At 51.4% G+C, this 27616-nt stretch overlaps 1 protein-coding gene across 1 annotated transcript in view; it reads right to left on the minus strand.

Annotated features, from left to right (window-relative positions):
• PTK7 (protein tyrosine kinase 7 (inactive)) overlaps nt 1-27616 on the minus strand; it is a 62209-nt gene that overhangs the window by 20648 nt on the left and 13945 nt on the right. The window contains exons 2-7 of the mRNA XM_047733521.1: nt 3938-4225; nt 3345-3447; nt 2742-2932; nt 2501-2651; nt 1367-1515; nt 847-1113 (exon numbers count right to left, since the gene is read on the minus strand). Coding sequence (XP_047589477.1) covers nt 847-1113; nt 1367-1515; nt 2501-2651; nt 2742-2932; nt 3345-3447; nt 3938-4225 — 1149 coding nt within the window. The remainder of the gene's footprint in view (nt 1-846; nt 1114-1366; nt 1516-2500; nt 2652-2741; nt 2933-3344; nt 3448-3937; nt 4226-27616) is intronic.

Here is a 27616-nt window from a genome sequence, read left to right on the forward strand (position 1 = left end):
ACTCTCCGGCTCAAAACCCTACAAGGACTTCCTGTCTGACCTGGGGTGGCAGATTGTTTGCAAAGATGGTCGTGAACGGCTCTCCCGTCCCTTGTTCCTCTGCACTCGTGCTGCTGTCACTTTCCCCATCAAGAGACAATCTACTTTTCTCGTGCCTCAAGTCTGGGGGGCCCACGACTGGCCTGGCCCAACACAGAACCCAGTGGAAGTCGTGCTGAGCAGCTGCTGAGCAGCTGCCTTGAGAAGCCTTGCGACTTTCAGTCCTGGCTGAGGAGGCCCCAGGCCTGCTGTAGCAGCCACGGCGGGGGGTGGGAAGGACGACACCTGAGGCACCCCAGCAGATGCAACCTCCATCAACCTCAAGACATCTGAATGAGGCTGTCAGGGAATAGCCAACCACCTGCTGACCTCCCAGGTGACTGCAAGCATATCTGATCTTTCTGACCACCTTGTAGGGTAAGTACTGGGTCAGGAGCTCCATTTTATGGATGAGGAGACCTACCCCTTGGCAAAACGGGGGCTTGCCACACCTTGTCCCTCCATGCGCAGGGGAAAGAGTGGGACCTGGGTCTCTAGAATCCCAGGCCCTCGCCCTTGCTCTGCCATCAGAGGACTGTTTTTCCGTGTGGGCTGTCACCCCAACTTCTGTGCCTGGCTTTTCAGGGTCAACCCCAACATCACCTTCCAACAGCTGACTGAGTCCCAAGCGTGCAGAACACAGAGCTGAGGGGGCCTCAGGTGAGCATCCAGGAAGCCTTTGCACATGGCCCCCAGAAACCAAGGCCTCGTCGTGGCACCCGGGCTCCCCTCCAACCTCGCCTCATCCCACGGGGCCAAGGTGCTCACTGGCTACAGTGATGTTGACATCTTGTCGCCGCTGACCGGCCAGGTTGGCTGCATGGCAAGTGTAGATGCCAGCGTCACTCTCGATGGTTCCAGCAAACACCAGGTCATGGCCCTTCTGGAAGACTCTGCCGTGGGTGGGCAGCCGGACTCCCGCGTGCTCCCACCACACATGGGGCTCCGGCAGGCCCTGGGGGGGCAAGCAGGCCACGCGCTCCTCGCGGCCAGCTGTGAACACCCGTGGCTCAAATGGCAGCATGTCTTCAATCTCTGTGGGGAGGGGAGCAGGAGGCAAACCGCCCAATTACCGTGGGTCTCGGCACCTCAAACTCTCCCACAGCAAGCTCGGGCCCTTGGTAACACAAACCCCTGACACACTGCCTCTCCTGTTCCTGGACCCAGCATCCTCTTCCTTTCTTTGCCCTCCGAGCTGCTTTCTGAGTAGAATCAGGAGCCTAACTCTCCATGTGCCCACAGCGTTGAAGGCGGCCCCCGCTTCAGCACCCCAGACCCAGGGACCCACCTGCCAGGTGAAGCGTGGCCTCAAGGATGACGGGAGGGCCCCTCTGCCCGTGGCCTATGCAGCGGTAGACCCCTGCGTTGCGCGGCCGGACCTGGGTCAGCAGCAGGGACCCATTGGCAAACACAGTGGCTCTGCGGAGGTGCGGGGGGCTGCGAAAAGGAGACAGTGCTATTTGGAAGAAGAGGCCCACAGGCCTCCTTCTGGAAGGGAAGGAGATGGAACCCCATGCTGCAAAGGTCAGAGGTATAGGAAGGAATCGGCCAGGAACAGGACAGAGAGAAGGAAGTCCACATACCACATTAGTGCGTGTGTGTACACATGCACATGTGTACTCATTCATGAGTGAGCACAGGTGTGTGCCACCTACAGGAGATTCAGCTTTTGGGACAATGGGGAGAGCCACAGTGTCAGTGAGAGTCAGTGAGCCAGCAACACATGCAACTGTGGAGACAGAGGGCCACTTCCCACAGGGTTAAGGCCAGCCTGCCAGTAAGGCCCCAGCCCCAGCAGCCAGAAGCCCCTTGGCCACACCAGACAAACTACTGATGATATCTTCAGGACTGAAGCCCAGTGGGATCCAAGCCCCTAGCCTACACAGCCACACCCCCAAGGATCAAGGACATGCTTGGTGCCACCAACATGCCCTCTGCTTTCATACAGCCCAAGGAAGGACAAGAGTCCCAAAAAAGGAGCTGGCACCACCCAGAACCTTCTGGAAGTGTTTGCTTCCTCCAAAAAGTGTGAGTGTGTGTATGTATGTGTGTGTGTAAGGTAACCTTACCATCCATCCAGACTATGGTCACCAGGTCCCCTGTGTCCCTCTAGACAGAATCACTACTCCCCATCCCAGAAGACCCACACAGGCAGGAGGGGAGTGGGAAGGGAACAGAGCCACCACTAGCTCATACAGTGCCTCTGTATGACCTGGAAAAAGATGCCCTTCCTGGAGGCTTCCCTTTGTTGAACTCATTCAGTAACAGTAAGACATTCTACTGCCATCTGCTGGAAACTTGAAGTAATACATGTATAGCCCTAGGATATCTGCAATACTGATCCCATGCGTTTAGAGAATGCACCTGGGCAATACACCACCCATACCACTGTACTTGGAACGCCCCTTGCCAGATGCCTTACCGGCTGCGGTTAGTGATGGGAGTCTCATCTTCAAAGACCCACTGCAGGCTCGGGGGTGGCTGGGCTGAGAACTGACAGTGGAACATGGCCTCCTCATTCCTTGCCACCACAATGTCCTGAGGCGCCAGCACTACCCTAGCAAAGCTCTCATCTGGGGAGGGAGAAGCACAGGTATGTGAGCAGGCAGCATGGGGAGGCCCCTCCCATCCCTGCTGCACTTTCATCCCCACCCCGGGCTCACCAGCAATGCTCAAGGTGAAGTTCTGGCTGCTGCAAGTCTGCCCAAAGGCGTTTTGGGCACAGCAGGAGTAGAGGCCACTGTGCTCCGGGCTGGCCGGCCGGAGGGTCAGGTTTCGCTCCTTGCTGCTGACCGTGTGATTGCTCTGGCCATCGGAGAGGGGGATCCCATCTCGGAACCACTGATAGGTGGGCCTGCAATGCCGAGAGAATCCGCAGCAGGGAGGCACAAGGTACTCAGGTGGCCAGCGGACACGGTACAGAATCGGAGGGTCAGGGCTTAGTTTACAAATGGGTCAGGCTAGACCCCTTAGTTTACAAATGGGGCTTGGGAGGGGATGTGACTTGCACAGGAACACACAACAATTCAGGGGCATCATCAGGCTGAGCTGCTACAACTCTCAGCATCCAGAATTCAGGATCATTCCGCAGCACAAGGCTGCCCCTCCTCCGGTCACTGAAGGCTAGACTGGAGCAGCCTCTGGACAGGGGTGGTTACAGAATGAAGCGAGGTGCCTCTGAAGAGAGTCCAGGTGTTGAGACTTGTCTAGTCCCTACTTGTCTAGAATGACCCTCTCCATTCCCACCCTCCAACTCAGCTCCTTACCGAGGGTGCCCGTCAATGTGACAGCGCAGTGTGACCTGGGTCTGCGGCTGGATCTCAGCTTCTGAGGCTGGGTGCTTCAGAACCACAGGGCCGGTCTCAATCCCTGCAGCAGAGGCCACAGTTGCTGAGGAGCAGAGCAGAGCAAAGCAGGGGGCGAGGAGGAAGGGGAGGACAGAGGGGAAGGAAAAGCAGCAAAGGACACAGCCTGCAGGTTCTGGAGCCAAGAGACAGCGCAGGGAAGCCCGGCAGAGCTGAGGCCGGGGCTATACACAGGGGGTGGGTTGGAGGGGGGCAGAAACAGAGCATCCGCTCTGTCTGTGGCGGGTCAACCCTGACGCTTGGCCACGCTGCCACACTGCCCTTGCCATCTGCTAAAGCATGCAGCAGGTCAAGGGTCCTCTACTTGAAGGGGAAAAAAATCTTACGGAAACAAACAAACAAACAAACAAAAAACTTCTCTTCCCCCCCACACAGAAAGAACGGACTCCAAGTGCATTCAATTGGAAATGAGAGAAGCTGAGGGAAAGGAGGGGTCCCACAGGGTTCAGTAACAGAGGACTTGCAGGGAGCGAGCACAGCCTCCCAGCTCTCACATTTGATGTTGAAGGAGGCGTTGGCACTGCGGGCCTCCTCTCCCGTGGCATTGTCCCGCACCACGCACTGGAAGGCTCCAGAGTCCTGCAGCCGATCCACAGCAGCAAAGCTTAGGCTGCTGCCCTGGGCGAAACGCCTCTCGGTGTCCCGGACGGGGGCCCCATCCAGCAGCCAGTACACATGCACCGGGCCTGGGGCTTCGACCTCACAGCGGAGCAGCGCCCGGCGCCCCTGCAGTGCATCCTGGGAGGATGGCTCCTTGATGAAGACAAGGGCTGCCTGGGCACCTGCAGATGGGGACAGGGGAGAGGCACCGTCAGGAAGAGCTAGAGCCACCGTCCTCGCGCAGGTTACCCGCCACCCCGTGCACAGGAGGAAAGGGGCTCCGCACACAGGAGGTGTCCGGGAAGTGTGGGAGAGAAGGATCCGGAGCCCACAAGTGCCAAGTGTCCACTGAGAAACTCTGAAACTGTGCTGGCCGCCCTGGAGGACACAAAGATGCAGTGCACACCAGTTGGCAGGGGGCACAGAGCAGTTACACAGAACACGGTGGCTGTGTGCCCACTGAACAGTGCAGGCAGGCAGTGCACAGAAAAGAGGGTGTTCCAAGGTTGGGGGAGGGGCGGGGACACCGGGGAGGCTCCCCAAAGGAAGTTTCTGACCTGTGGGTCCTGATGCTGGGCTGAGGAGCAGAGGACGTTAACAGGCGGCCCTCCCCCATCAATCTTCAGAAACCAGGATGCTGAGCACAGAGCATCTTGGAAGGATTATTCACACTCACAGCCCCGCTAAGGGTCTACCCACAGATGCCTTGCAGCCCAGCATCCCCCAGGGACTTCTCTGGCGAAAGCCACCCCATCACAGAAGAAGCCAGTATTCTCTAGATCTGGGGCTGTTTCCAAATGCAGGCCAACGCTGCCCCCGCGTCCTACCCTCTATCCCTAAGAATATGTCTGGCCAAGATATGGCTTTTCTGGGTGAAGTTGAGAGGTGAGCATTCCCCTCTCTTGTACCACAACAGTTTGGCTCTGGCTGGGGCCGGAGGGGCACCTACAGAGAAGGGGGGCGGCCTGCAACCGGGGTGGAACCATAGCCAGTGGGAACAAAGGGGAAGTGAGAAACCTGTATTGAGCAGCAGATGGGTTGAGGAGGCGGAGGGCAGGGCTGGGCAGGTGGCATGGTGACAGCAGAAGTAACACACCGGGCTTTGTTCCGGGCCCATGTGGGCGTCCTGCAGAGGCCCTGAGCTGCTGGGCCAGGAACACCGGCCTGCCTGCCAGAGGTGGGTGACGGCACAGAGGAGGACTTGCAGCCCCTCCGGGAAGAAGAAATAGGATTCCTGAGGCTGCTATGTGAAGAAGCAGGCTCTGCCTCTGACCAAAGCGGGACGGTAAGGGCAAGAGGAGGCTGAGGTCTTGCTATGCCCTTCCAAACCTACAGAGGCTAATCACAGCTGTTCCAAGCCCCTGACAGTGAAGTTTGGTTCTTTAGGGCCTAAGAACCAGTCTCTCCATAAAGTCAACAGCAAGACAAGTGCAGACTCTGTCAGAGTGAGGTCCAGATGAGGGGCTGCCCCTGGTGTTGGTCCATCTCCCAACATTCTCAGAGGTACTAGCCCGCAAGACAGTCATGGAGCCAAAGGGGGCCCAGAGCCACCTCCATCTCTGCTCAGCGGGGCACTGCTCTTTGGGTGGGAGCATTGCTGAGCTATCCCACCCACTGTGCAAGTTAACAAACCTGTCCTCGGGGTAGCTGCCAAGCACAACCCCAGTCACCGTGACATCCCAAACACCCCCCTCACTTCCAGTCACCACACAGGAATGGGACCCTGCCCCTGCCCCCGCGGAGCAACTCAGCACAACCCCTTTGTCGAGCATATAGGTAAACTAAGGTCCTTGGAAAATGAAGGGATCTGCCCAGAATCAAACAGCTCATCTGACCGTGACCCAAGGAAGCCAACTCCTAGCCCCATGCTCTTCCCAGCTCCGCCCAAGAACTCAAAACCAACCTGGAAATGGCTGATCCCACAATGGGGCTCACTCCCCATGGCCAGGGAGAGAAGCAGACCTCCTACAGACAATGCCAGACACACAAAGGCGCTCAGCTCACTGTCTGACTGAGGTCACCTTAAGGGAGTGTGGGGCAAGAGCTGGAGAATGTGGAGGCGTCTGGCACACCGCCCAACTACCTCTCACGAGGCACAGGGGCAGACTCAGGCTGATGCCCCAGTGGTCCCCTGCAAATGGGACTCACCGAATTCTTGGGGCCCTCGACCCTGAACTCCAGGACACTTATGAAAGGCCAGAGAGATCATCTGCCGTCAGAGAGTAGGTGAACGACCCCATTTCCCCGCTCAGCTTCTCCAGACCCAGGGAGCCCAGAGGCTCGCCTGTGCAGAGAAACCTTAGTTAGGCATGTGGAATCACAGCTTGGGCTCAACCCCTGCCCCCATGCTTGGTGTGTGACCTTGGGCAAGGCATGCAGATGGTCTCTGCCTTGGCTCCCTCGGCCTCTCTCGTGAGCTTGTCATGAGTCACACACACAGAAACTCATGTCAAGACACTCAGACAAAGGTGACCCAGTGAACGGTGGCTACCATTCCTATCTCCACTGGCACGCGTCTTGCCCAATGACTCTGGGAGGACCACTCCCAGACCCAGATGGGGAGGAGCTTCTGCAACAGAGAAGTCTGAGGGGAATGATCAGGTCGGGGTGGGATGCAGGGAAAGGGGCTGTGGGCTTGCAGGAACCGCAGACCACGGGCCACAGAAATCAGAGCTGGAAGAAGAGATGGTGTGACTCAGAGGGACCCCAGCTCAGCCTCCGGCATCCCCTCCTGGGGCGAGCGCTGCTCTGGAGCTGTGTGGTGAGAGATGCTGCATTCCCAGACTGCCGCTCAGAGCCTCCTGCGCCCCCACGACAGAGCCTGGGAAACATCAAAGCTGGCCCTGTGGGGCCCTCTGTCCTGACGTCAGCTCACAGCAGGTCCTAGTTAGTGCTTGGCTGGGGCAGACTTCAGATGTTATAAAAGGCAGGGAGAACAGCCACCAGGCCTTCTCCAAGCCCCCAGCCCCTGCTCCAAACCACCATCGGGAGGCTGGCCCAGGGCCGTGGCCCCACATTGGCCGAGAAGGTGACCAGAGGCCTTTCTGGTGTTCAGGGCTTGCCAGAGAGCTCGCTCTGTTGTGTAGCTTGGCGGGGAACAGGAAGAAGGTTCAGGGGCAGATGGGGGAGTCCCTTGCAGAAATCCCAGACTCCAGGAAAGGAGGAGCTGAGCAGTGAGGACCTCCTCAGAAGCTTCGGCCGGTCCCAATGACAAGATGTGGAGGACAGCAATGACAGAGAGACAGAAGGCTTTTGGGCACTGAGGTGGTACCTGCCCCAAGGTGGTGCATTCACCAGCACATTCCTGACCCTGCACCACGGATGACTTGAGGATATCCCCCAGGGCTAAGGTCTGGGTACAGCCTTCTCTGGTGGCACACTGGTCCTAGGCTTCCCAAAGCCGCCCCCTCATTCACAGTCCGACCACACCGTGCATGGTGCCTCCTACACCCAGGCGCCTTCAGAGCAGAGGGCTGGCCTGGCCACTCTGCATCCCTGCTCTCGCCATGCAATGGGGACCCCGCCCCTCGCCCTGAGGCTGAGTGGGTTCGCAGAGACGGAGCCCCCAGCACAGCACGGAGGACTTGGAGGGTCCGGGGCTGCCCTGCTAGGCACAGAGGGTTCCAGCAGTCCCCCCGCAACAGCAGGCAGCCAGAGCCATCTGCCCCCACACCGGGCGCCAACCCCAATAAAGCTGGAGCTGCGAATACCCAATAAGGGCATTTTCCGAGCCATTTCCTCGGCTCCCCCAACAGCCATCTATTTGCAGACACTCTGCCTGCGCCTTGGCCCCAGCGCCCAGAGCAAGGCTGTGCGGGCAGCGGACCAACTCCGCTCCCCACCCCCCAGCAAGCGGCTGGTCCGCCGCCCGCCCTCCTTGCTGCTCTCTGGGCTCCGGGCCCAGCAGACCCATGTGTGTCTACGTGTGCATGTGTGCACACACATGTGTAAACATGATTTTATGGAGAGCAGAAAGCAGCAGGAAGTTTTTCTGCTCTGAAGTAATTTCAGCTACTCTGGTCCAAGCATCCATCTGGGCCACTTAACTACCTGTCTCACAGTGGGGGCTGGTCCTCCTGCTTGAGGAAAAACACCCCAGGACCTGTGCAGGCCCAGAACCTGCCAAACCTGACCAGCTGATTGTATCTACGTGCTCTCCCTTTTCCTAAAGAAATGCCATCTTGGGGCGCCTGGGTGGCTCAGTGGGTTAAAGCCTCTGCTTTCCGCTCAGGTCATGATCCCAGGGTCCTGGGATCGAGCCCCGCGTCGGGCTCTCTGCTCAGCGGGGAGCCTGCTTCCTCCTCTCTCTCTGCCTGATTCTCTGCCTACTTGTGATCTCTGTCTGTCAAATAAATAAATAAAAATCTTAAAAAAAAAAAAAAAAAAAAAAAAGAAATGCCATCTTTGGGACACATGCCTCAGGACTAGGCTGAGCTACCAAGATGCTGGCCGGCTGGCCCTGAGGGGGGCATTTCACACAGCAGTGTGTGACCATGTGAGGGACCACCCCCAAGGCCAACCAGCCATACAGAAGTAGCCGACTCCTCCACACCTAAGACTCCATCTCTGGCTCCAGAGCCTGGGTCCCCATGGGAGACATCCTGACTCCGGGGTGGCCCCCAGGGCCCAGGCTGAGGTGGCTCCCGTCAAGGCACACAAACCCCTGATGAAGAGGTTTGCCAACACCCTGTGCCTTGTCTGGGCAGTGGCATCAGGACACAGGCCAGGAGAGGCAGCCCTCAACCCAAGCAGCACACTGACATGTGCCGTCCAGGAAACACAGCAGCTCCCGGGCCCCCACCCAGACGAGGACAGCCCTCCTCACAAGTACGCTCTATCCAGAAACACTAAGGGTGCCGAGCAAGAGGCCCCAGGGGTACCAGGGTTCCTGCACCACAAGTCCTCCCCAAGGGGTCACACACTGTACATCCAGACCCTCAGCCTTCTGGGATTCAACTGGCATAACTTTTTCCTGCCCTTGAAGCACCCCAAAGGTCCAGGGCTCACACACTATGTCATTTGGCTGAGGAACAAATGTCAACCGCTGCAGGAGTAAGTCAAGTGGATGAACAGCAGGCTGAGCTAGCCCACCCCTCACCAACCCACCCAGGTCAGCAGAAACACTAACGCCCCAGTGGTGTCTATGAATCTGGGAACTGCAGTGTCCCTCTCTACCACCAGCATGTACCAGCAAGATACTGTACACGGTTTTAGCACCAGCAACCCAGACCCTCTGACAGTAAGCCCAGACCATAAGGATGCATGGGGTCCCAGAAAATCGGCCACAGCAAACTATGAGACCCAGAGGCAGAGCACAAAGTTTCTAACCCCCTCTGCCTCTCCAGGGTCTACGGAAGGCCCCAGTTCACGGACGGGAGCGCCACAGCCCTCTGCAAGCCGTCATGGTCCTTGTTCTGAGCTGCGCAGGAGGGCGCAGAGCCAGAGCCAGGGAAAACCGGACAGTCTTCCCATCCTGGGATCTAGCTGCAAATGTCTGGAGAGGCTCCCACATCCGGATTAGAGGAGCAGAACAAAATAACCAGAGATTAGAGCAGAAACAAAACCTAGCAGGCCAGCTCATCTACCTTAGAGGAAAACCACAACTCAAACCTGTCCTGCCCACTCCTGGGAGGCCCCCGAGGGGGAAGATCAACCTCTGATGGCAGGAGCAGGTCCTGTGTCCAGCATCACGTGGCATCCAAGCCAGAAGGACAAATACGCCCGCAAATGAGGCTTAAGATGCTCCCCAGCCAGTGGTCACACTGCTGGTCCCTAGAACCAGCCCATCCTCTGCTGGGGCTGGGAGGGCCGTACCTGGGATGCATCTCTCACCCTTGGCAACCCTTACATGGCTGTGATGTCTTCAAGGAAGCAGCAATGAATTAAACACCCAGTCACATGAGGTGGTGTGATCAGGCCGAAGGAACACGGCACGGGGAGACCCAGGTTCTAGTATCCACACAACCGCTAACAAGCAGAGTGACCCGAGCCAATCACCACCCCTTCCCAGGCAGACTTACTAACTATAATATTACATCAACGAGAGAATTAGAATGGGACCGTTCCCAAGACCCAGCACTCGAGCTGCAAAGTGCTTCAAAGGCAGCTACAGGAACAAAGGGCTCAGGCCCCAGAGTCCTCTCCCAAACCCACCCCAGCCCCCAGCCCCCAAAGCCCAAAGGGAAAGGAAGGGCAGGGCCCAGGATGATTCAGGAGATGCTGTAAATGGCAGGTGTGCAGGTCGGAGGTAGCTGGGGGTTGCAAACAGGGACCCGGCACCACTTTCTGACAAGCTGCTCCCATTCCAATGGCTGAGCTCATACCCTGCCTCGCCAGATCTCGCCTCTGCCTTAGCCACACACTTGCACTGAGAGCTCACTGCCTGTGACACCCCTGATAGTCCCATCTGTGCTATGACTGAGAGCTGCACCCCCAAGCTAGGCTGCAAGCCTGAGAAGAGGGCAGACATTCGTGCCCAAGAGGATACGGCTGTGCCCCTCAGAGGGCCGGGGCACCGTAAATACCCCACCAGAGTTTGGGGGGAATGAAGTCACCGAGAGTCTGCCTGACCTGAAATCTTGTCCTAGGGCTACCTTCATCCCATCTTGGCCAATTTAATTTCCTTCTCTGGGTCCTCAGTTTCCTCTTCTGGAAAATGGCACCCTTGGAACCAATTTTAGTGATTCTCCTTCGGATTCCTAGGGGAGTCAGCAATATTCAAAGGAAATTCACATTAGGTACAGACCCACAAAATCTGCGTATTTTTCAGGAAAGTTAAAAAAAAAAAAAAAAGAAAAAGAAACAAAACAGAAAGGCTAGGTAGGGAACCATGGACCCCAGATTAAAATATCCTTGGATAAGGTGATCCCTGGGGAGTCCAAAGGCTTGGTGGATAGGGCCGGGAGGGGCGTTGCTGGACCAGAACTGCCAGGAAGAACCAGGAGTTCATTCCACCCGCTGTGCCTGGGGACAGATCCATTCTCAGTACCAAGGAGAGAGAAGTCACCTAAAGACACCGGTCAGAGGCCTGCGAAAATAATACACACATGTGAGCAAGGCGACAGAGCTGCTGGACCGGATGTTGAGAAATGAGCCAGGGCTCAGTCCCAGGAAGACCTCAGGGCTGCTCAGTCAGTGTCCTCGGGGCTCCAGAGGGGACAGAGAGCCCAGCGCCTGGCTGCAGGCTCCACAACCACTCATTAGACTCCCAAGTGCAGAGGTGAGGGCTCCCGGGAACCACAGTGAGAACCGCCCTAGGTGAGCCTGGGGTGCATCCTGTGGTCTTTCCTGGGGAGGAGGGGAGCAGACTAAATGACAGCCTGGGGACCACCACCTTGCAACTGGGGAGACCTAGCCTGGGTTTATTAATTTTCAAGGCAGGCTCAGAAAACTCTGTGAGACTCTTACTTTCTGAGCTCTTTCTACCCATCTCTGCCTCCTCCCTGGGAGGCTGATAAGGCAGTGAGCACAGATCTCAGCCCTAACCAGAGTGGCCACCACAATTCAGCCCAAATTCCCTATGGAAGGGGACACGGTTCCCTGCCTTTTAGCTGGAGCAGCCTGTACTTCAGTGAAGAAAATCCTGGGGTGCCTGGGGGGCTCAGTCTGTTAAGCGTCTGTCTTTGGGTCAGGTCCTGATCCCAGGGTTCTGGGATCGACCTGCACAGCGGGCTCCTTGCTCAGCAGGGAGCTTGCTTCTCTCTCTGCAGCCCCCCCTGCTTGAGCACCCTCTCTCTCTCTCTCTCAAATAAATAATAAAATCCTTAAAAAAAAGAAAATCCATCCTGACTCATAAAGAAATTGAACTGTCCCTTAGACCTGCTCTGTCCAATATGGTAGCCACTAGCCATGAGGGGCTCCTGAAATGTAACTGAATTAAAATGAAACAAAATTGAAAATTAACCTTCCTCCTTAGTGTGAGGCACATTTTAAGTGCTCAGGAGCTACACCTAGCTTGAGGCCACCGTATCCCACAGTGCAGATCTGTCCCCACAAAAAGCTCCATGAGATGGCACTGCCTTCGTCCCTCTGACTGCCGGCTTCTTACACGGCCCCAAGCACGGGCACATTATTTCTAACCTAAAGAACCCTCGACCCGAGGGTCAGCCTCATTTTTCTGAGGAGGAAAGTGGAGTCCAGGCTGTCCCAGGAAATGGCAGTCTGTCTCCAAGTACCCTCTGGCTCTGTCCTGCCCCGGTTGTCTATCTGTCTGGGTTGGGTCTGCGTTCCTTCCATGATGCTCCTTCCATGATGCTCCCTCCATGATGCTCCTTCCACGATGCTCCTTCCACGATGCTCCTTCCATGATGCTCCTTCCATGATGCCGTGCTGGCTGCTTCTTTCCTTTCACTTATTTCCTTTGATCCACACCCTCCCCCAACCCTTCTGCCGTGTTTAATGTAAATCCTTTTCTCTGTGCGCTCTGGGGAAATGGGACTCCGGGTCCCAGGGCAGGTCCTTTTAACTTCTGTGAGTGGTCTCCATTCTTGCTCACTCCACGCCTTACTTTGTTCCACTTAGCTCTGTGTTTGAAGATCTTTCCCTGTGTCCATGTCCTACCTCCTGCTGTTCTCCCAGGAGATGAACCGAGCTGCTAGGCTTGGGGAGGGAAGACGGAAGTGGATTTTTTTTTTTTTTCAACAAGTAAGTGGCCGAACACAGCTGTCCACAATTTGAAGACTGGTGTTTAAGCCCACACCCGCCTCCCTGAGTGCCCCCAGAACCCTGGCCTCTATCGCCGCAGATGGTCCCCGCTGCCTGCTGGGTATCCTTGGAGCCGGTTTCTCCTGCCTCCCTCCCTTTCTCCCCGGTAAACCCAAAAAGTCCCTGAAGAGGCTGGACTTCAGCTGGTTTCAAAGGGGTAAGAGGAAGAGCCGGTCTCAGACTTTTATATTTAGAAGCGCTCTGCAAACCACTTCCCGGGGCAGACAGGAGTGGGGAATGTGAGGAAATCACTTCGCTATGTGGGATATGGAAAGCACAAGCCACTCCAGGCTTGTGGCAGCGGGCTGCATTTGCCACACAGCCCATGACACGCAGCGATGTCTCACACATGGGCAGGAGACAAATGTGCCCCTGGGTGGCTGGCAGGAGACCCCGTGGGACAACATGCACCACGGACTGGCTGTGCCCTCTGGGCCAAGGCACAAGGCAGGGCCCAGGAGTCAGAAGCAGACCACCATCCACAAAGTGCCCCTCCCCCAGCCTTCTTTTCTTTCCTTTCCTTCTCCACCTGTCTGACCCAACAGCTGTTTCTGGAAAGCAACCCTTCTCTCCAAGGAGGGGAGAGTCTTAGAAAGGGATGCTGCCGGCTTTGGGCCTCAACCGGGGACACAAAGGATCCAGACTGAGGGAGGAGGGTTGGAACCACCACCAGCTGGAGGAGACACGAGTGCCCTCCTGGACTCCAGGCTGCTGGACAGGCTGGGGACAGGTGTGGGGCAGGGCTGTCCAGAGTGCCCACTGTCTCCTTGTGAAGACAGATCTGCTCCCACCATCAAAAGTTCTCTTAGCCACCTCTGTTAGCATGTGTTGCTGGAAACAACGTTGGAGGGGAGGACGATCTTGGAGTGGAGACCCAATCCTGCAGCCGCGAACATATTGCTCAAATATGACTCAGATGTGATGGGGTCTGGCCTGGTGTGACAAGGTGAGGGGGAGCCACGGGCAGAGGGGGATGTGGAAGGCAGGCCAGCTGCTGAGTTAAATCAAACCATAGATACTTGCTAGGCTCCTTATAACCTCATTTTCCTGCTTAAAATACAAACTTTCTAACAGGGCAATCGTATTCTTTTATTTAACCTCCTAACTGCAAATCACTACTAGTGATTTGCTCCTTTGTTTTTTTAAGGAAAATAACCAAAGAGGAGTCATTTGTTTAAAATCAGCTGTTTAGAGAAAGCATTCTGGCTAAAGATGGCAAAATGAGTATTTCAATCCTCAAATCAATAACAACAGATGAAAAAAATACAAGCGGATGAATAATAGAAACAATTCCTTGTAAGTTATTTTTAAAAGCAGCCAAAACTTGCAACTCATCACCAGATGCTTCAAGCCTAGGTAGGGATAACTGACTTTGGGGAGAAAACATTATAAAACATAAAACACACACAAACAGCTGGGGGGAAAAAATTTTTAAAGCCCCTAAGAGTGGCTGATGCAATAACTGAATTGAATAGCCAAAAAAATGACAAAGACCTAAAGTTTATTGCATGCCTACTCTGTCGATCTTTGAGTCAGGGTCTGGAAGGCACCAAGATCTGGCTTTACTTAAGTCTGGAACTGACTGCCCCCCCATTCCAGGAGGTGCTTCTTACAGACCTCTAAAGTCACGAAGGGAGAGAGGGGGGAGAAGGAGGCGGGGAGAAAGAGGAAGAGAGGGAGGCGGGTGGCAGGGAGAGAGGGAAGGGGGCAGCGAGCAGACACTGATAGAAAGAGACAGGGAGATGAGATGAAGGGAGCTGGAGGGAAACTGACAGAGACAGATAAAGAGGAGACAGAGGGAGACTAACAACTGACAGACAGAGGGAAATGAGCTGACTTAAAGAGGAAGAGACACAGGCAGAGAGGAGAGAGAGGGACCCAGGTCCTGACAGAAGAGAAGGTGAGAGGAAAACAGGTAAAGAGACATGGGCAGAGACACACAGAGAGACAGAGTCATGGAGACCCAGAAAAAGGGGCAAGAAAAACAAAGACTCATAGCAGACGAATTCACACACATGTAGGCATGCATAGGGCTCCTCACGCCTGCAGAGCAAGGCCCAGCCCCACACTGACCCCAAGTTCAAGTTCCCCTGGCAGGTCTATCCTTGGGTCTCCAGGTCCTCTCCCCCCACTCAACAGCCTCAGAGACTCTAAACTCAGTCCCCAGCTTGGGCCACAGGGCTACTTACTCTATCACTAGACACCCAAAGGTTACAGGCTCGCCTATGCACAGGAGACCTGGGGGGAGGTAGCGAAGGGGGAGGGGCTCTCTAGATACCAGATTCAGGCCATTTATAATGGAGATCCCTCAAATAAGAGGCTCCTGGTAAATAATTCACCAGGAAAAGTACAGTACCTTCCCGGGGCTCATCCATTATTCACCAAGATAAATGTACCATATTGTTATACTTCCTGACATCTAAAAATGGCCTGAGCCATTAGGCCAGGGGCAAGATGACAGCGGGGCAATTTCCACCACACCCTTCCAGAACCCTTGACCCAGCAGTCCTGGTGCTTCTGGAACTCAGTCTGCGGCTCTTCATACAAGGGCAAACCATTCAACTTCCACAAAGGGCGAACCCAGCTTCCGACCACAAGATCTCAAGAGCCCGCTGCCAGGGGCACCTGGATGGCTCAGTTTTTAGGCATCTGCCTTCGGCTCAGGTCATCATCCCAGGATCCTGGGATGGAGGCCCGCATCAGGCTCCGTGCTCAGTGGGGAATCCGCTTCTCCCTCTCCCACTCCCCCTGCTTGTGTTCCCTCTGTCACCGTGTCTCTCTCTGTCAAATAAATAAATAAAATCTTAAAAAAAAAAAAAAAAAGAGCCCGCTGCCAGGTCAGAAGGAAGCCCAGAGAGTGTGGACCAAAACTCCCATGTTCACCAGACCCTTAAGGTTTTGGCGCTCCTCAAAGGGAAAAGGCAATCCCTTTGCTTGTATCGAAGGGTAATTCTGTTCCTAGACGTTCAAAGGGTTTTTGACTTAGGTGGCAGAGGAGTGTCAGCTACCAAGTGCACAAAACCCAGCACCCTAGCCTTGGAGCTGAGCAAATCATTCTCCTGCAGGCCCTCGCATCCCCATTTGTAAGGTCACCAGGCTCCGCTTTACCACGCAGGGCCCTCACGAGACCGCGGTACCCTCTGGGAAAGCTGAAGAGCTGCATATCGTTAAGGCAGGATGGATATGGACAACAGCCCAGAGTCTGGGTTCAAGAGCTGCACGTACTCCATTCCCACTCCCCCTCTCACCAAGTGTATGTCCTCAGGCAAGCTGTCTACTCGTGCGGTGCTCCCACTTTTGCACAAAATGATGCTAATACCGTTATCTGCCTCACGGGCTTGTGAAAAGTAAATTCACATGTTAATAAGTGTAGCATGTTTGGAACAGTGCCTGGCACGTATTCAGTTAAAGACTATGTGAGTCCTTTATTCTCCTTATTATGTTCAAGATTTTTTAAAAAATATTTTATTTATTTGATGGGGGGAGAGAGAGCGAGAGAGAGCCAGCATAAGGAACAGAGCAGCAGGCAGAGGGGGAGGGAGAAGCAGACTCCCTGCTGAGCAGGGCGCCCAATGTGGGTCTCGATCCCAGGACCCTAATCATGACCTGAGCCAATGGCAGACGCTTAATGGCTGAGCCTCCCTGGCGCCCCTCGAGACTTTTTATCTTTTAGGAACTACATGCCAGCACAAACATCCCTCACCTGGCATAGGCCTTTGCTGGCATCCCTCCCATGCAGACCAATAAGCGGCAAAGTGCCCTGTTTGATCTGTCACTCGCCCAGTTTCTGCCACCTGAGCATGGTGGTTCTCTCTGAACAGACCCTGTGAGCCCCCCCCATCACAGGACACACACCCGTGGGGCGCCGCAGTTTGAGTGGGGGTTGCCCCGTGTGGGTGGAGCCCCAATCGCTGGTAGCCTGGCATTCTGCTGCCCGCTGTCCTAGGGGCCTGCAGGCCGTGCGCGGACGAGAGATGGCTCAGAGTGTCCTTCACTGGCCACCAAACATGTTCAAATTAAGAGGCACCCTCACCATGAACGAGCAATCAGAGCAAGACTGTCAGGGTGAGAAAGGATCCAGACCCTCGTGGGACAAGGCAGGTCTCTGGCCTCAAGGAACACACCTGCTGGCAGGCGAGGCGAGCACCGTCAATGTCTGTGTGCTAACTCCTGGTGGTAACCACTGGGCTGCAGCTTTCTGACCTCATGAGGCCCTCCCAAGAGACGCCTGGAAAATTCTATGCTTTATAAAGGAAAAGACTACATAAAATAGGAGTTGTAAACAACTCCCAAAGGCAAACAATAAATTAGGAAAAATATTTCTAGCAATGGACAGAAGATGGGCTGCTGGTCTTGATATATAGATACAAATCAATCATAAAAGTACTAAAATTCTCACAGTAACATGGTCAAAACATATGCAGAGTTCTCAAAGCAAATATTAATATAAGAAAACATTCTAGGAGTGCCTACGTGGCTCAGGCGGTTAAGGGAGAGATTTCGGCTCGGGTCATGATCTCAGGGTCCTGGGATCGAGCCCAGCATCATCCTCAGGCTTCCTGTTCAGTGCGGAGTCTGTTTCTCCCTCTCCCTCTGCCCCATACCCCAGCTCATCCTGTCTCTCTCTCAAATAAATAAAATCTTCAAAAAAAAAAAAAAAAATCCAAAACACTAGGAATCTAAGAAATGCAAATTAGAATAAATTATTCTGCCCATCAAATGAACATCAAGATTTTTAAGATAGCACTCAACACTGGTGAGTATATGGAGAAAATGGTCTTCATGCTTTGCTGATGGGAGTATAAATTATAATAATTCCCTCCTGCAAAGTGGTTCAGAAACTGGACCAATATCTTAAAAAATTCATGCCCTTCCTCACTGGAGAAGTGCCTGATTCCACGTCTGGAGCAGGAAATGCACAAGACAAGCCTGGAACATCATCACATACAAGGGAACGAGCAAAGACCAGTAAGGTCACATCCAATGGTTCCGGGCCAGCTTGAAGAGGCTCCCACAGACCAGAGATGGACGAAGCATCCATAAGCATAAGAACCACGTGGACTTATACATACTGACTAAGTTAAAATCCATGACTTCATAATGATGTTCTTAAAAAGCCCCAAACAGGGCACCTGGCTGGCTTAGTCAGTAGAGCATGCAACTCTTGATCTCAGGGTTTTAAGTTCGAGTCCCATATTAGAGATTAGGAACTACATGCCAGCACAAACATTGGTGTAGAGTTTACTTTAAAAAAAAGTGTAGAGAAAAAAAAAGTGTAGAGATTGGGTGTAGAGATTACTTAAAAAAAAAAACAAAAAAACATTTTTTTTTTTTTTTAAAGCCTACTGCCGGGGCGCCTGGGTCGGTCAGTCCATTAAGCTGCTGTCTTCAGGGACGCCTGGGTGGCTCAGTGGGTTAAAGCCTCTGCCTTCGGCTCAGGTCATGATCTCAGGGTCCTGGGATCAAGCACCACATGGCTCTCTGCTCAGCAGGGAGCCTGCTTCCCCCTCTCTTTCTGCCTGCCTCTCTGCCTACTTGTGATCTCTGTGTGTATCAAATAAATAAATAAAATCTTAAAAAAAAAAAGCTGCTGCCTTCGGCTTGGGTCATGATCCCAGGGTCCTGGGATCGAGTCCTGCATCCGGCTCCCTGCTAAGCGGGAAGCCTGCTTCTCTCTCTCCCAATCCCCCACTTGTGTTCCCTCTCTCACTATGTCTCTCTGTCAAATAAATAAATAAAATCTTTAAAAAAAAAAAAAAGTAAAAAGCCTAATGCCTTCCACTGGTCACCCCTGAAGGATGCTAGAAAACCAATCCATTATGTTAAAAACTGGTTAAGCCCCAAGCTTTATATATCCCCTTTCTGAATAGCTATACCTCAGGATAACCAGCCAGGGTTTGTCTTTACAGAAGTCTCCAGATGATAAATACCATATCACCACTTTACAACCCCTAATGAAATCATGGCTCTAGCAATGATTATTGATGGCTGCTAATTCCAGAGACACAACCAGATGTTACGTGTCTGCTGAGGGAAGCACACCTGAAAAAAAAAAAAAAAATCGACTCGAATCTGGTGAAGCTTGCAGACCCAAGTTTCCTTATTAAAAAGTTTAAGAAACTTTCTAGAATGAACTTGGAAAACAAGGAAGACCTTATGTAACAATGTGCCACCTACTAAAGTAATAACTATAAATGTACCTCCTGGGTCTTCTACCCCTCTCACAAATGGTTATTAAAACCTCATACTGTTAACAAAACATTTCCTGTGCACACCACCTGCCTTCCCCACCAGATTCTAAGCTCCCTGAGCACAAGGGTTGGCCACGCACTTGGCCATCCCCTCCCATGCAGGGGGCTGGCCCGTCCGAGATGCTCAGGAAATGCCAGCTGATCTATGGTGGTTTGACGGAGCCATATTTAGCTCCATTATCCCTGCGTGGTGTGGAATAAGCAGAGGGTCAAAGCCCAATATGGGATCCTTGTAGGCAATTATGTTAATTATCATTATTAATTCAACAAACATTTATCTAGAGCCTACCATGTGCCAAGTACTCTGCAAGACACTGGGGATGAGAGGGAAAAACACACAATTACTGTCTTTAAGTATCTCAGTTTGGTGGGGGAGTCAGACAAGTAAACATATAATTACAATAATAGCTAACACTTACTGACCGCTTACTATGTGCCAGGCACCGTTCCAAGCATTTTAACCATACTGGCTTGTTAATGCTTACAGCCACCCGGTAAAATGGATACTGCAATCCCCATTGTACAGATAAGGAAACTGAGGCACGGAGAAGTAAACAGCTTGCTCAAGGTCACACAGCTAGGAAGTGGCAAATGCAGGATTCAGATCTCGGGTCATCTGGCTACAGAGGCCAACGGATCATCACAGAGGGTCGATCACGTTATCACACAAGGCGGGGGGTGGATGCACGAGACAACTCAAAGTAGGGGAACGGGGGAGCAGAGAAGAATCCTGGAGGAAGGCTCTTCAAGACAAGCTTTTCACAAGGAATGGGGCTTGGCAAATACAAGACTGAAGCACAAAGACAAAGCATGGTCAGAGCACGTCCGGGAATTCGGGGTGCTCAGAGTTTAAGAGGCAATGAGGGGGACCATAGCAAGAGGCCACCAGGCAGGAGTGTGGGAGAAGGAGGCAAAGGAGGAAGGATAGAAATTTACTGTGCTCAGGCTATACCAACCAAAAAAAAAAAAAAAAAAAATCACCGCACCAGTGGGTCCCTGCCTGCGACGAGGTGGCTGTTAGCGCAGAAGGCGGACTGAAGTGGCTCCGTCACACGGAGAGCAGCAGGGGTACCCACAGAAGGCGTGATTATGGAATAACGCCTTATCTGTCCTACTCGTTTCCTAGGGCTGCTGCAACATTCCCACAACTGGGCGGCTTAAAACAACGGTTTATTCTCTCACAGTTTTGGAAGCTGAGGTGTGAACTCAAGGTGTTGGCAAGATTAGTTCCTTCTGGGGTGGCAGGGGCTCAAGTCGGTTGGGCATCTGCGTTAGGCTCAAGTCATGATCCCAGGGTCCTGGCATCAAGCCCCAAATCAGGCTCCCTGCTCAGCGGGGGTGTGCGTCTCCCTCTCCCTCTGCCTGCTGCTCCCCCAGCTTGTGCGTGCACGCATGCTGTCAAATAAATAAATGAAATCTAAACAAAGAAAAAAGAAAAAAAGACTAGCTCCTTCTGGAGGCTCTAAGGAAAGTCTACCCCAAGCCTCCCTCCTAGCTTCTGGTGTTGCCCACAATCCTTAGCTTGGAGATGCATCACTCCAAGCTCTGCCTCCTTCATGGGGCCATCTTTCCTCCCTGAGTGTGTCTCTCTGGGTCTCCTCTCTCCTTGTAAGGATACCTCTAGTCATAGAGGATTAGAACTTACCTTAATGACATCCCCTTACTTGATTACATCTGCAAAGTTCCTATTTCCAAGTAAGGTCACACTCACAGATACTGGAGCTTAGGACCTGGCCATTAACTTTTGGGAGAACACAGTGCAACCCTGAACTACTACTCTACAACTTGCTTTTCTCTCTCTACAGTTAATTACAGGTATCTTCCCATGTCTGTCCCCATGGTTCTAGCTCACTCACTTCAAACTGCTGTGTATTATTTCCCTGCGTCAATGACCCATAATCTATTTGTCTAGCATCCTAGAGAAAGACTAGGACAGATAATCATCCCCATTAGGAACACCTGGATGCCTTAATATTTTGCCATTACAAACAATGCTTCAACTAAACCTCTCTGTACAGGCAGGCACCCATGCACACTGATAATGAGAGTGCTTCTGTAGGATGACTTCCTAGAAACAGAAACCCCCCTGGACCGAAGAGAATACAAGTTCAAGTTTTTGATAAATGACTAACGGCTCTAAAGTTTGTGCCAACTTGTGCATCCTTACCATACCGACACTTACTGAAATAATGCTTTGTTGCAATTTACAATTCATTCAACACATTTAGTTTCTCCTTAACAAGATAAAGCAATCTTTCACGTATTCATCAGTTAGCTGAATTTCTTATTGTCCATTTTTAAAAATTTTTATTTAAATTCTTGTTAGTTAATATGTAGTGCAATATGGGTCTCAGGAGAGGCGCCTGGGTGGCTCAGTGGGTTAAAGCCTCTGCCTTCGGCTCAGGTCATGATCCCAGGGTCCTGGGATTGAGCCCCGCATCAGGCTCTCTGCTCAGCAGGAGCCTGCTTCCTCCTCTCTCTCTCTCTCTCTCTCTGCCTACCTGTGATCTCTGTCAAATAAATAAATAAAATCTTTAAAAAAAAAATGGGTCTCAGGAGTAGAATTTAGTGATTCATCACTTACATATAACATCATAACAACAGTGCTCATCATAACAAGTGTCCATCACCCATCAAGCCCATCCCCCACCTACCTCCCTCCGTCAACCCTTATTGTCCATTTCCTATTCAACTTTGTTGTCTACTTTTTTTAATTTTTAATTTTATTTTATTTTTAAGATTTTATTTATTTATTTGAAGAAAGGGAGAGAGCACAAGTAGGGGGAGTGGCAGGGAGAGGGAGAGGGAGAAGCAGACTCCCTGCTGAGCAGAAAGCCAGATGTGGGGCTCCATCCCAGGACCCCAAGATCATGACCTCAGCCGAAGGCAGATACTTAACTGACTGAGCCACCCAGGTGCCCCTATTTTTTTTTTTTTTAGATTTTTTTTTTTTTAACTTTTAAGTAATCTCTACACCCAGTGTGGGGCTTAAACTCACAACCCTGAGATCAAGAGTTACACGCTCTACCGACTGAGCCAGCCTGGTGCCCCATGTCTTTTTTATTAGCTTGTAATGAATAAGATCAAGACTATAAGGCCTCTTCTGCATTACATGTTATACTTCTCCCTCCTGAGAATGGTCATTAAGTCACTGAATGCCTCCCACGTGTCAGGCCTTCCTCTAAGTGCTGGGGATACGGTAATCAACAAAGCATTAGAGGTTCTTGTTCTCAATTGTTACACTTCTCATAAGAAAAGGAGTTTGCACTTGATTTGGGCTGGGAAATAGACAGGAAGTGAATTTTCACCCCTGGGTACAGAGTTCCTTTGATCCATTTAAATACTATCCTGTTTCATCCGCTTGAGAGCCTTCTGGAGAGAAATCTACCCCTGCTCTCCAGGGGTCCTAGAAGGATCCACCAAGGAGCAGGGCAGATAGTGGAAGCAAGAATAGCTAAGGGATAGCTTTGCTCCCTCCCTGGAAGAAGAGCCACACTGCCAGGTGCCCATGCACCCCCCCCCCCAAGGCATCTAGGGACAGGGCCTTTAAGCCCCAGTGAGTTCTGAGAGCAAAGGGAGAAGTCTGAAGAAGGAATAACTCCTCTCCATCACAGCAGAGAGGGTGCCAATGGATCCCCATTCCTATGAATCCCAAGGAGGGATGATGTCAGATTGGGCTCTGACCCTTCCTCCCCAACCCACTTACGGGATCCACCCCCTTGCATAGGTAGCCTACACGTACACACACACACACACACACCCATATTCAGGGATGAATCAGACAAGCTTATCCTCTTCGGATTTAAACCTTGTTCTTCAACCTAGTCTTCATTAATAATAAGGATGATACACTGATGTCCATCTGTTCAATTCCTCTATCTTTCCTTCCTCACCCCTGCCCTCCACTGGTTCCAAATTCACAGAGGAGAAGGATGATATTTACTGACTTCTGCAACATAGTTTCCATAACTGCTTGATGCCTGAGTATTTTGATCTTTGATTTTGTGAATGTGATAAATGTTTTCTTTGTATTTTCTGAAAGGTTATTTACTGATAAGTAGCAAACCAGGATTTTGTGTAGTTTTGTTTTTGGCCAAAGGAGTCAACTATCTCACTGACTCTAGTGGTTTTCAGTTGCTAGTTGAGTTTCACATGTAAAAATCAGGAAGCCTGACTGGCTCAGTGGGTACAGCATGTGACTCTTGAGTCTCTGTGTTATGTCTGAGCCCCATGTTGGGTGCAGAGCCTACTTTACAAAAAAAAAAAAAAAAAGGATGCCATCTACAAAAAACACTAACTTTATTTTTACTTTCATCTTTCTTACAATATTATTTCAACTAGAATTTCCAGGAAAATGTTAAAATAGTAGTGATATTATGTTAGTGTAATAATACCTTCTTTATTTTAATGAGAATAGCATTCTAGTTTATTTTTTTTAGATTTATTTATTTACTTGAGAGCGAGCGAGCAAGAGTGCAGGGGGAGAATTAGAAAGGGAGGGAGAGGATCTCAAGCAGACTCCCCACTGAGCGAGGAAACCCACATGGGCCTCAATCCCACCACTCTGAGATCATAACCTGAGCCAAAATCAACAGCTGGATGCTCAACTGACTGAGCCACCCGGGTGCGCCTATAATTTCGTTTTAAGTATAAGGTGGGCTGTGGTTTTAAAAAAAATTTTTTTTTTTTTGGTAAGATTTTATTTACTTGACAGACAGAGAGCACAAGCAGGCAGAGAGGCCAGCAGGCTCCCCGCCAAAGCAAAGAGCCAGATGCAGGACTCGATCCCAGAACCCTGGGATCACGACCCGAGCTGAAGGTAGCGGCTCAACCCACCGAGCCACCCAGGTGCCCCAGTTTAAAATTTTTTCTTTAAAAAAAAAAAAAAAATCAAGAATGGATGTTCATTTGACACAGTGACTATGTCTTCCTATACTAATGAATTCTATTTGATTAAACTACCTGTGCATCTTTGGAATAAATCCTTTAGTTGTTTATGATATATTACCCTTTAACATATTATTAGATGGAACTTGACAGTATTTTATATTAAACTTTGACACCACTCTCTCTCTAAGCAGTGTGCTTCTCTCTTCTGCACTATCAGTCAGCATTCAGAAACAAGGCTGTAGCAACGTTGTGACAGGCGTTGGGGCGGCCATCCATCTGTTCTTGGGCTCAGAGACAGTCTTTTTGCATCAGAAAGCTCTATTTCCTCAGCATTTTGAAATTTCCTGTCAATGCCTTCAGACGTAACAGCTCTGGGTTTTACTTAGTTGTTTTTACTTTCTTCCAATTGTTTCCAATAGACACTGGTCACTCACTTAGTCATTCTAATGGTTCCTGAATAAACTTCGGTAATTTATGTTTTCCTTGCATAGACTGCTTAGCATGGCACTGAACATGGTAAACTGCGATAAACTTTTTAAATCTTTCTATTGCAATAACAGCTCTGATTATTAGTAGGTATTTCTGAATGCCCTCCTCATTGAACAGTGAGCTCTGTCTCACTCCCTGCTACATGTCCCCAGTATCTCTCAGGTGCCCCGTATGTGCTCAAAAAATTGTGGTAAAGCCAAGAATGAGGTTAAAGCCTCTTTTTCTCAGATGCCTGGGTGGCTCAGTCAGTTAAGTGACTGCCTTTCGCTCAGGTCGTGATCCCAGGGTCCTGGGACTGAGCCCCAAATCAGGATCCTGCTCTGCGGGGGAGCCTGCTTCTCCCTCTCCCTCTGCCTGCTGCTCCCCCTCCTTAGGCTCTGACAAATAAGTAAATAAAATTTAAACAAATAGGGGCTCGCTCCTGGGTGGCTCAGTGGGTTAAAGCCTCTGCCTTTGGCTCAGGTCATGATCTCAGGTCCTAGGATCGAGCCCCGCATCAGGCTCTCTGCTCAGAGGGGAACCTGCTTCCTCTTCTCTGCCTGCCTCTCTGCCTACTTGCAATCTCTGTCTGTCAAATAAATAAATAAAATCTTTTAAAAAAAAGAGAAATATTTATTTGAGAGAGACAGAGAGAAAGAATGGGGGTGGGGGAGGAGGAGAGAGAATCTCCAGCAGACTAATCCCCTGAGGGCAGAGCCCATAGTGGGGCTGGATCTCATGATCCCGAGATCACGACCTAAGCTGAAACCAAGAGTCCAACATGTAACCGACTGAGTCACCCAGGTGCCCCTGTTCATTGCTTTTTAAACTCTTAAATCTATTTCTCTAATTATCACATTTTTTTCATCATTTTCATCTCACTGTACATTTTCCTCTGGATTCGGAGAGCTCTACTACTACATGGCACTGATTAGGTTAATCGTAGTCCATTAGGCCCTTTAAAGATTATGCTGGAGGGGCGCCTGGGTGGCTCAGTGGGTTAAGCCGCTGCCTTCGGCTCGGGTCATGATCTCAGGGTCCTGGGATCGAGTCCCACATTGGGCTCTCTGCTCAGCAAGAAGCCTGCTTCCCTCTCTCTCTCTCTGCCTGCCTCTCCGTCTACTTGTGATCTCTCTCTGTCAAATAAATAAATAAAATATTAAAAAAAAAAATAAAGATTATGCTGGAAACTTACTTCTGCTATTGCATTTGTTTCCTTATACCTATTTGTTACCTCAGCCAGTCCCGTATTTATCTCCTCCCCCTTCTTGGTCAGCTTCCTTTTGATCTCTGTCTGTTGCTTCTCATCTGATTTTTTCTTTCCATCTCAGGTTTCATAAAATACATATCTTTTTGATTTGGGGGTGGGGGGATGGGGGGAGATGCTGCCTTTAAAAAAAAAAATCACTTCTTTTTTCCAGCAGTATTCTAAGGAAGAAATGACAAGAACTGAACTAAGCCACGGGCAATGGGATGGAAGGGAAGGGAGAAGCTAGGAGAGCGATTAAGGGACAGCAATAAATGAAGAAGCAGAAAAAAACAAATCCAGACAGCCAGCAGAGCCTACAGGCTCCAAGCATACATCCATGAGGACTTATAAGTGTCCTTGGAGCTCACCGGCCACAAAACAAGGGCAACACCACAACGGCCCCCACCCCTCACTCCACACACACACCTCCCTGCAAAGACCCTCACCAGAGCCGCTAAGCTGGCCATTATCATGTTCATCCTACAGATAAAGAATGGAGTTCAGAAAAGTTAAACTGCTTCCAGAACTAGAATTCCAGTCTGTGGAATCCAGCTTCTGGAGCCACCATGGAACACTGAGGGCAGGGTTACCCAGCCTGTGAGAAGACAGATGACAGGAACTCAAGCCACCCTGCTATGTCCATCATCAAGTTGGGGGCGACAACAAGAATACATCTGACAGAATGGAAAATGAAGAGGAGCAGGTCATTTAAAGCTACATGGTGTAGAAGAGAGAACACACATGGCCTCAAAAATGAGGGAATGAGAACCTTGGTGGCACACTCCAAAGTTTCCCGGAACATCCCTGATAGGTGCTAGCTATCTTGGCGTAATTATTAATAATGTCCCTGTCTGGACGATAAATTCTCTGGTCCCCCTAGCAATGCTCCACATGTGAACCATGCTCACCTGTTTTCACATGTTATTCTGTGTGATTTTCTGCAGGCCTACTGAATAGCGCTGTTTCAGAAATTTGATGAAAGGGACACCTGGGTGGCTCCCTCGGTTAAGTGGCTGCCTTCGACTCAGGTTATGATCTCAAGGTCCTGGGATCAGTGCCGCATGGGGCTGTCTGATCAGCGGGAAGTCTGCTTCTCCCTCTGCCCCTCCCCTTGCTCCTGTGTGCGCTCTCTCTCAAATAAATAAAATCTTTAAAGGGGCGCCTAGGTGGCTCAGATGGTTAAGATCCCCTTTAGCTTGGGTCATGATCTTCAGATCCTGGGATGGCCCCCACTGGGCTCCCTGCTCAGTAGGGAGTCTGCTTCTCCCTCTGCCTCTCCCTCCTACCCCCTCCCACACACACTCTCTCTCTCTCTCAAATGAATAATGAATAAAATCTTTAAAAATAAATAAATCTTTTTTAAAAAGAAAAGAAATTTGATGAAAGCTAAAAACTCCCTCTTCAGAAAAATTACATAAGTGTAGAACGTTGGAAACAAGTTTGATTATGTTCATTCCTTTTGGCAGAGCAGCTCCATCTCTGGGAATTTATCCTACAGACAGGCAAGCACAAGGGCAAAGGTAGGTACAAGGACATTTCTGATGGCACTGTTTTAAGTAGCAAACACCCTAAAATCCATCAGTAGGGAATGAGTCAAATAACCTGGGGGAGGGGGGGTGGGGATCTGCCTCTTTTTTTTTTTTTCCTAAAATTTTATTTATTTATTTGACAGAGAGATCACAAGTAGGCAGAGAGGCAGTCAGAGAGAGAGGAGGAAGTAGGCTCCCCGTCGAGCAGAGAGCCTGATGTGGGGCCGATCCTAGGACCCCAAGATCATGACCTGAGCCGAAGGCAGAGGCTTAACCCACTGAGCCACCCAGGCACCCCTGCACCAAGCTTCCTCTTAAAATAGGTAGGAGTCTTCCTGCGCCTCCTCTGTGGACCCCCGCACTCCCCTGCCCCGTGCCCCCAACTCAGCAAGGTCCCAGGGGAGGAAGAGACACAAGCTTGCTCACAGGAGGAGGCTAAATAATGAATTGTAAGTGTGTGTTTTCTTTGGCCAGGGCAGTCTG

Source organism: Lutra lutra, chromosome 6 (genome assembly GCF_902655055.1).
Source record: "Lutra lutra chromosome 6, mLutLut1.2, whole genome shotgun sequence".
In the NCBI taxonomy this organism is placed as follows: Eukaryota; Metazoa; Chordata; class Mammalia; order Carnivora; family Mustelidae; genus Lutra; species Lutra lutra.